General features: G+C 59.6%; 1 protein-coding gene across 1 annotated transcript; it reads right to left on the minus strand.

Annotated features, from left to right (window-relative positions):
- Window positions 1-5,744: 5,744 nt before the first annotated feature.
- LOC128917668 (adenylate cyclase type 10-like) lies at window positions 5,745-9,470 on the minus strand. Its single transcript, XM_054221024.1, has 5 exons — window positions 9,351-9,470; window positions 9,116-9,237; window positions 8,448-8,524; window positions 8,168-8,357; window positions 5,745-5,812 (listed from the first exon to the last, which is right to left on the minus strand). The coding sequence occupies exons 1-5, from the start codon at window positions 9,408-9,410 to the stop codon at window positions 5,794-5,796; spliced, it is 468 nt and encodes a 155-aa protein (XP_054076999.1). The 5' UTR covers window positions 9,411-9,470; the 3' UTR covers window positions 5,745-5,793.
- Window positions 9,471-9,789: the final 319 nt, after the last annotated feature.

A 9,789-nucleotide genomic window follows, 5' to 3' on the forward strand; every position in this document is an offset into this window, starting at 1 on the left:
GCTCCTCGGTCCTCGTGCTGGGAGAGGGCCTCTGCACACCTGCAAGGCAAAGGGCCTTGGCATCAGCCCCAGCTCAGGGCCGTCGCAGCCGGGGCACGAGAGTCATGCCTTGGCGTGCACCCTTGCCAGCCAACCAGCACTGCTGCACACCGAGCCTTGCAGCACGGGGCAAAAGGGCCCAGCTTGCCTTGCTGACGCTAGCCCAGCCCCGCGGACACAGCGCTCAGCTGCGCTCCAGGCAGGAGCTGGGCATGTCACCACCAGCCCAAGCAAGCCCCGTCCAGCACTTTCTCCCTGCTCTTGGCAAGGCAGTCCCCAGCCTCCTGAGCTTCCTCCTGCGCCACAGGGGAGTCAAAGCTGAATAAAAGCCCGTCAAGGGCCCCGGGGCAACCTGGAGAGCATCTTTGATCAGGTGGCTGGGAGAGGATGTCAGGGACTCCACACGCCCTCCCGTGCCTGCGCTACGAGCAGCACTCGGGATGGCACTTGGTGGGAACCTCCCTCCAGCGCAAAGCTAGCGGGCTTTGAGACTGACCCGTAAGGTCTTTGAACAACCCATCGCAAAGAGCCGTGCCTGCCTGAGCCCCAGCCACCCCTCACGGCAGGGGAAGCGCACCATGCCCTGGGGAGCCCTGCTGGGACACAGCTGGGAGCTCCCTTGTCCACCTGCCCGCTACCACTTACTGCTCTCCACCTGCGAAGAGGTGGCTGGCCCCTCGGTAGGATCTTGCACATCTTCTGGCACCTCTGTGTTTTTCAGCCACCTCAGGATGTTGTCGCTCACCAGCTCGTCCAAGGAGGAATTCATATGGGTCCTGAGGCCAGTGGGAAGGATGTGCAACAGGAGCTGGGTGGTAAACACCGGCCCGATGATGGCTGCAAACTTCACAACCATCCGCGTCAGCGGCTGCATCCGATCCAGCTGAGTCAGCGCAATCTCTGTCAAGAAGAAACAACACGTCTCTCTTGCCTCTTCCCCATGCTGAGGCTGGAGAGGCTGGAAAGTTTCAACCCATGAGATGGGGTAGACTTTGGCCTCCTCTGCTTGCGGCTGCACCTACTGGGCAATCGCAACCCAGGGTAGGCATCTTCAAACTGGCTCCGCTCCTGATGGAATCGCAGGCCATGAGGCCTGGGGAAAAGCCAGATGCTCAAACAAATGCTCCCCCACCGAGGGCAGGGAGGGCAGGACCCAGCAGGTATGCGCATCCCATGATGTGCCCTACCAGATCTGGAGTAGGCTTTTGCCCAACAGCGCACACAGAGAACTTTCCCCACATCACAGGTGGACACAGAGCTCCCCACAACGCTTGCCTTAACTTGGCCAGACAATACTATTCCTTTCTCTTGGTTTTCTTTTTTTTTTTTTTTTTTTTTTGGACAAAGCCACTTCACAGCAGGAATACTTTAGCATGATGTTTCTTCACAATTCATAACAAATGTCTATGGCCAGAGAGGTTTGGTTTGGATTAAGTGCCTTGAGACCAGCATTAGCTGGGGAACTTAAAAAGAGAACAGCAACACAGATGCTGCGTCAAAGTTGGGACAGAGGCAAGTCAAAGCCTTTTCCCAGCAAAGTATTTGTTTTGGTGAGAAAAGGGAGCCATTTCAGTGTTGCACGGATAACCTTTTCTCTCCTACCTGCTGACGGAGAGCAGCCAGCAGGCTCACAGGAGGGGAAAGCGGCTGCCTGCAGCCCCAGGCCTGTTTCTGGTGGGACCGGAGCCCCCTTCCCAGCAGAGCCCCCACGCTGAGAGGGTGACTCTGCAGCACACGGATGCCCGGCCTCCCTCCAGCCCCTGCCCCGGGAAGGAGCCCCAGCACAGCCGACAGCCGGCAGAGCGGCGCTCGGCTCCTTACCTTTCAAGGGGATGGGCAGCGCGGTGTTCTCCAGGGTCACGCCTGGCCTGAGGAGGCAGACCCTCCCGTCATTCCCCGCCTCGGAGCTCCAGGTTGCTGCGAGGGATGAAGCCTCGGCTGCAGATGCTGGGCGGAGCAAGAGAGCACCGATAAGGCAGTTCGCAAAGCGACTCGCAGCTCGCGAGCGCTTCACGATTCACTTGGGATGGGACAAGTCGCCCCTGACATGGTCCAGTGCCTGCCCTGAATGTGGTGGTCATGAAGCAGAGCAAAACAGTTCCCACCAGTTCCCAGCCAGGGAAACTGCTGGTGCTAATGCAAGACGTGGCCTCAGTCCTGGCTCTTCCCAAGGCCGCGGCACTCTGGCTGGCATTGCTCTCTCGGATGGCATTACCACCGTTTTCTTCCGTTACCGGCACTCTTGTGGGGATTTATGGTTTGGCATTCAAGTTTCCTGGGCTCGTCCCTCACCTCAAGCTGGGGTTTGTTCTCAAGTGAGCTAGCCTTTGGCCAAGTTAAACTGCATGCCCATTGGAATGCCTAAGAAACACCACAAGCACATGTGCTTCGGAAGGATTTCCCCTGTGTTTTAGCCCCACAACCCCCGCCCCAAGAATGTAGGTCCCTCCGAGCCACCAGAACTCACTGCCCCTGCTTTGCCTGTCCCAACAGCAAGGCGCACAGGAGCCCGCACCTCCGCCAGACCAAGATCTGACTCTGCCCAGAGCCACGGGGGAACAACGGGGCAAGACTCTGCTGTGGAGAACACGCCACAGCAACTCGCTAGTCGCAGCCAAGGTGCTTACTGATCAGGCTCTCCCAGTTGTCCTTTGCTTTTCCAGACTGCCTCCGGGTGCAGAACTGGAGCATGTCGTTGGCACGAAGGCAGCGCAGCAGCTCCTCGCAGTAATATGGGATCCCTGAGCTGGTTCGGATCAGGAACCTGCACAGGAGCAGACCCGTCGGGGACCAGCACAAGGAAAGTAAGGTGAAACACAGTTCAGGTGGGCGGCCAGTCACTCAGGCATACCAGGGTAGCCAGCATCTTCATCACAGCTACACCTCACTTTGGAAAGGGATCGTCCTCCCACTGCCTTGGGATTTTGTGCCCCCTGAACCCTCCAGCCTTTGCCGAAGTCCACGGGAAAAGAATTGCGGACAATGCCCAAAGCGCAGAGCAGCGAGCCCTGCCTTTCTTCTCCTCAGGAGCCTGGAGAGGATGGACCTCTGCCCCGGGGAATCTCCCCCACAGCCCAGCCACCCAGACCAAGGCCTTTTCTGTTCACACCCAGACACAGCTGGGCTCAGGACTCTTCCTCCCTTCCTCCCTGTGCGGCAGCCAAGGCTGACACCTCCCAGGCTGGGTGTCTCGGGAGTTGCCCGCTCTCAGCGCACACCCACCAGGGTGAGGCATAACAAGCCGCCCACGCCTGGCACTCGCTAGAGTCCGGGATGCTTCTAGCGGCCCTGCGCTCCCTTGCCTGGGGGGCTGATTCCCTACCACGGTCAGCAGAGGTTCAGGCCCTCAGGAAGAGCTCCCCTGCCTCCAACTTACCTCACCAGATCCCTGGGGATGCTGACCACTCCGAGCTCCTTGCAGACTTTCTGCATCACAACTGAAGCTTTCAGCTTGTCCAGATGAAGATAAGTGATTTTCTGGGACGTGGCGTTGTCTGCTGCGGCTTTGCGAAAGCTCTCTGTTATCTCGTAGCCTGGGGCTAAGCTCATGACCATGAAGAGGGAGACCTTTTGGAGCACGGGTGACATGATGAACCAGGAGTCAGGGTCGATGAAATGGGCATTGTCGATGACAAATATGCCAAAATCTCCTGTAAGGGTCTGAAAAAAAGCAGGTTGCTCTGAGGGGAATCCAGTGGATTCTCAGCTGTCTTGCAGGGGACGAGATTTAGCCTCCGTCTCTTGAGAGGATGCTCTGAAGTCTCTCCCCAGCCACTTTCCCGCTCGGAAGCTTACTGACTCTTTGAGACTGGAGGGTCATACCTAACATCACTTGCCCTGCAGAAGGAGGGAGCTCGGGCAAGGGAACCCAGAAGACATTGTTCCTCCTCCAGGGCACACTTTACGGGAGGAAAGTCCTCGGGTGTGTTTGTGGGGCTGCGGGGGGAAGTGGGGGGGCGAGGGCTTTCTCGGGCTCTGACGGGCCATGACCCAGGTGCGCAGTCATCCCGCCTGCTCACACCTCAGTGGTACAGAGCCCGCAGACGGCAGGGTTTTTCCTTCTCTGACCCAGGGGGAAGGAAGGAGAAATGCTCACCTTCTCCAGCACTTTCACCCGAGTCGAGTGCAATTCCAGTTTTCTTTGAGTTTCATCCATCTCGCGAACATTGTCCGAAATGGGGAACTGGCCAGAAAAGCAGAGTCAGGGAGAAACACGGCTCCGGGGCTCGGCACACCTACCCAGCACGCAAGACCGCAGAGCCCACCGTCTCTGACAGCCTCAGCACCTCACCTCTGCCCAGCACAGGGGCAGGGAGCCGCAGCGGGGACTCCACCCAGAGCCTAAAGCAAAGGCCCTCTGCTGAGGGTCTCTGCAGAGCTGGGGCTTGGGCTGAGCCGGTTCTCTGGCTGTGGGAATCGTGGGCTGGCTGGGGCAGACCCCTCGCACAGCGGTGACCTCGGCACGAGGTCAGGAACAGCCGCTCTCCAGTGCCACTTCCAGGGTGCCGAACAAGGCACCGGGCACTGCGGATGCGGCGCAGGACACCAGCCCCACAGACAGGGAGCCCCCCGGGCCCAGGCATGGCAAATGCACACTGTGACCCCCGCAATGCCCACCCCGGAGCTAAGGCACTCCCAGCAGCGTGCCCACTCAAGGTCAGACCCAGACAAGCTCAGGAGAAGGCCTTCTCAACATCCACAAGGGCCTCTGGCTCTCACCTTGACACCGAAAATGTCATTGAGGAGGCAGTAGCTGCTCTCTTCGATTGTCCCTTGCAGCTTTGTCTTCAGCACGCGCTGCCTGTCGCCGCGCGATTCGCAGTCCTGGAGGCCCAGGGCCCTGGCCATCAGCATGCGGATGGCAGAGAAGGGCTGCCTCATGTCGATCTCCAGCAGTTCCAGGGCAACCACCCTGCGGTGCAAAAGCAAAAGGCACTGAGATTCCCCACAGCCCCAGCCTTCTAAGACAAGAGGGGCGGAGGTGCCCTTTGGGGGGGAGCTCTTCAGCCCCCCATCTCCAAGCGCTTCCCACAGAAGGCCAAGCCTTTCCCTCCTCGTACGAGAAAGGGCACAGAGGGGCAGTTGCTGCCAAGCCAGCGGGAGAGCCGGGTCCAGAGCCTGTGTCTCTGCAGCGCCGGCCTAGGTCTCCCTACGTGCCCCCTGCAGAGGAACTCACGGGGCTGAGAGGCAAGAACGGAGCAAGTGGTGGGTTTGCCTTTGGGCTCCAGACCTTATCGGTCTGCCTGCCAGAGCACAGGCCCCCGTGCTCCTCCTGGGAAACACGCCGAGGGCGAGCAGGGCTTCTGAGACAGGCAGCCCTGCTGTCTCTGGGGTCTGGAGTGGGATGAAAAGCACTGAGCTTGGGCTCTTTCCTTCTATCTGCGCCTGACCCAGGGGTGAAGGAGGAAAGGCCGTGGCTCCAGAAGCCACCTCCAACTCCCCAAAGAGGCAGAGGCGGGAGCGGAGCACGCAGGTGCTCCCAGGCAGTGTCTCCAGGAGGCTCTGTCGGGAGGCTGCAGTCCAAGGGCCAGGTACCCTGGCAGAGGGGCTGGAGCGTTTCGCGGCTGTCAGGGGATGGGCAGGGGCAGCGTCGCAAAGCTACAGGTGGAAAACCTGTACCTGTGGCCAGCATCCTGGCCTAGAGAGGCCAGTTCAGCAAGTAAGTGGCTCTTTCCACAGCCCATCGTGCCCTCAACCGCCAGGATGTTCCTTTGGCCTGAATCCCTATAGGCGTTCAAGCAGCTGACAAAGAGGTCAGTCTCCTGCTTCCGACCTGCGAAGACAAACCAGAGAACGAGCTGCTGGGGGCGTGCTGAAAAGCAAAGAGCCGTCCCTTTTGCGGGCACCCTCCACCGCAGCTTCCCTCCCCGCTACCACATCGGCCAGCCTGCCGGCACCCAGGCCTCCTTCCCACCTGCTCGTCCACGCTTGGGCACCTCTGCCTTCCTCAGAGCAGTCACGGGGCCACCTGCTTGCCTGCCCCACAGCGCAGCCCCCTCGCCCTCTCCCCTATCCCACAGGCACGGAGATTCTGCCGGCCCCATGCGACTCCCCGCAGCGATCCAGCACGAGACTGTAAGGGATGACTGCAGCCGGTTCAGGCAGCCGCGTCCCAAACAGACTCAAAGCATCTCCTCGCTGTGCCGTGAGCTGCACAGCACCTCCCAGTAGCTAAGGCAGCGTCGCCAGTCCCGTTCTGGTTTGGTCCGGGCTAGAGTTAATTTTATTCAGCAATAGCCTGTACAGGTCTATGTTTTGTATTTGTGACCAAACATCGCTGTTGATAACACAACCAGGTTTTAGTTATGGCTGAAGAGCGCCTGCGCAGCGTCGAGGCCTTTTCCATTGCTCACGCTGCCCCGCTGGCGAACAGTCTGGGGGTGCACAAGAAGCTGGGAGGCGGCACAGCCGCCACAGCCGCCACAGCTGACCCCAACTGCCCAAAGGCCTATTCCAGACCATACAACGCCGTGCTCAGCAAGAAAATCCGGCGGAAAGGAGGAAGGGGGGACATTCGGAGTGATGGCATTTGTCTTCCCAAGTCACCGTCACACGTGATGAAACCTTGCTTTCCTCGAAATGGCAAGACGCCTGCCCGCCCATGGGAAGCGGTGAACGAATGCCTGATTTTGCTTTGGGCGTGTGTGCAGCTTTTGCTTTCCCTATTAAGCTGTCTGTATCTCAGCGCACCAGTGCTCTCACTTTAACCCTTCCGACTCTCTTCCCCATCCCACTGTGGGGAGCGAGTGGCTCTGTGGGGCTGAGCTGCCAAGCGGGGTTAACCCACAACAGGGCCCAAAACATTCGGCAAGACCCCGAGTGAATACAGGCATCCCCTGCCTCCTGACATTTCCGTGTCTTCGCCCAGATGCTGCCAAGAAAGCAGCTCTGAGGAGTAGAAGGAGGAGAACCCACCGTCAAAACTCTCCATCGATTTGGCAGAAGGAAATCTCTTTCCTGACCCCAAAGACAGGGATCAGTTTAGCCCCCAGGCTGTGAGCAGCTCCACAGTTGAAAGCAACCTTCCTACCAGCTCTGGAAGACAGCAGGGAGCAGCAGGCGCCCCACCTCGTTTTCCACCCAAAGATATCAAGCAAGCAGAGACCAAGACAGGCGGCGCTTTCTTAGGGCTGCTGCAGGCAACACCATCCCTGGTAAAAGCCTCTCCCTTCCCAGCAAGGCACTAAAAGTTACCAAGGGGAAGAACCTGGGCTTCAGAAGAGCAAGGCGTTCTCCACCTACCCAGCAAGGGGACGTACTCCGACCTCTTCTTGGTAAGACCCACGCCAAAGATGCTAGAAGCAGGGGAAAAGACAAGACAAGTCAATGAGATGGTGAGAAGCCAGGGGACCTAGAGAAGCAGCCTGGCGTGGTAGGGAAGGAGGTGCTCCTCGGGTACCGGCTTTTCTCTGGAGCAGGCTGTTATCCCCTGCACGCTTTCCCAGCCAAAGTTCAAGCTGACACGCTACGACAGCTTCAAGCGTAAAGAAGCCCAGCGGCCACGGTGGGACAGGAGAACATATCAAGAGTCCATCCCCAGAGGCCAAACCCAGAGAAACAGGAGAAGACACGTGAAAGAAGCCAGGGCGTGCTGTTGGCTGGGAGACAGCTTTACCACTTTGGCCAAGAACACCAAGCGTCTTTGAAAGGGGGACTTGTGTCCCTGAAGGGCTTGGGACGCCAAGCACCTGGCACCTTTGGCTCAAGTCTTCCCGCAGTCTCAAAGAGACGGCAGTGGTAACCTTCAAACCGTCCTCTAAAGGGAAGGTGAAATCCTGGCCCAGAAGAGCTGAGATTTCTGCAGGAAGACCTGAGGAAGAGTGTCCCGATGGTCCACGTTTCCCCATGGGGACCAGACTGGCCCAAAGCTTCCTGCTCGGAGCAGCTGGGACAGAAAACTCCTTGGGTCAGCATTCCCAGGGCACGTGGTGGAGCAAGCACAGCACGGAAAGCACAGCCCAAAGCCCTTTAGACCCAGCCCACAAGGCCAGGTTGTGTCTACCAAGACAGACAAACCTTCCCCATCCCTGTGGTTTCACTCCTGCTCTCTCAGCAGCTGGAGACAGCAGGGGAGAGGGGCAAAAAGCCTGCCACGCCAGGGCTTCCGACCGTCTCAGAGGACACTCACCTCTCCTCGGTGACCCCCACGTATTGATAGACAGGGCCAGGCTGCCTGAGGCCTTTCATCTCTCTCTCCGGCAGCTCCTTGAAGTAGGAAGCGGGCAGCCGGGAGGCGGCGTAGGTCACTGCATCACAGGACACCAGCCCAGGGTAGTGCACCATCATCCGGGCAGCCAAGTTCACCTTCTGGCCAAGGACTGCCAGAGGGAGAGCACGCGTTAGAGAGAGAGAGCATGCGTCGGTGTGGCCCGTGCCGCCAGCCCCGCGGCACCCTTCCAGGCCAATACCTGTGTATTCGTGTCTCAGCGGGTGGCCAGTGACTCCGCAGAACATCGTCCCTCTGGTAACTGCCACAGACATTGTCCTGGCACACAGAGAAACAGCAGGGCTTGAGCAGCGCCCCAGGCGCAGTCCTGCCCGCCTGGCTTCATCCCTTCCCACACCTCCCCTCGGTGCCAGCCTGGGCCACCGGCTGTGCTGCCCTGCCAGCGTGGGTCTCGGGGACGTGGAGAGCTCAGGGGTGCAACATCTGCAGGTTGCAAGGGACAAGGGGCAGGGGCAGAGCACGGGCAGGGCCACAGCCCTCTTGTGAGCAAAGAGAGAGGGAAGAAGGCGCCCGCCATGTCACCGCCTGGCGATGACAGCCACTTGGGATCAGGTGGCTGGGCCCCATCCCCGTTCATGGGGCAGTGGCCCAGAAGGGCCTGCCTCTGGCCGCAGCGGCCTCTGGCCCTCACGAGGGCTCTTTCCAGCACGGTGGCCAGCAGAGTGTGCTTGGAGGGACTCCGTCTGGCTGCCGTGGGCTGAGCCCAGGGGTTGCCTGCACCTCTCAGGGCACTGCCTCCTTCCTGCCAGGGACAAGGGAGAGCAAGCTAGAAGGCACATCTCTTTCTGGGAAGCCCCCTTGCGCCGTCCCAGGCAGCATGCACCCCGCCGACCCCCGCCACACACTCACTCTGTTTCCTTGAGCATGGTGGAGCACGAGTTGAAGATCTCCAGAGCACTCTGCAGGGCGTGAAGGCTCTCGCAGGGCAGCTTGTTTCCAGGGAGTCCCAGCACGCAGAGGAACGTGCAGCCCTGCCCAGGACAGATGTGGAACATGTTGCTACAGCGCCTAAGAGGGAGTCTCTCCCTCGCGCTCACTGCCCACCCTCTGGCGCTGGGGGAGGCCACTGTTCCCCCCCACTCACTTTATCACACAGGAGGACTTTGTTGATGTGGCCCTTGTGAGGAGAGAGGATTTCTAGCATCACCCTGCTGGCCTCCTTGAGGACGGTGCTGAGATGCTCCGAGCTGGTACCTGCAGCAAGCTGCAGCTGGACAAAGATGCAGGTGACTGGCCGTAGCTCAGAGAGGAGGTCCATGGGCAGTCCTGCATCGAGCTGGAAGACAAGAGCACGACGGCTTCACCAGCCTGCTCTCCCGGGCTCTTACTGCCCACACCAGTACCGAGGGAGAGCAGGCGTGCTGGCGATAGCGGGTAATAGCAGAGGAAGGGATAAATCCTCCTCTCAGTGCAAAAGGGCGGGCAGGCCGCCCAGCCTGCGGCAGGCAGACGCCGAGTCATAACACAAATGACAAAGGAGAGAAGGCTGCTCCGCTAACACGCCATCTGGGGACCGGTACGGA

The sequence above is a fragment of the Rissa tridactyla genome, chromosome 14 (genome assembly GCF_028500815.1).
Source record: "Rissa tridactyla isolate bRisTri1 chromosome 14, bRisTri1.patW.cur.20221130, whole genome shotgun sequence".
NCBI lineage: Eukaryota > Metazoa > Chordata > Aves > Charadriiformes > Laridae > Rissa > Rissa tridactyla.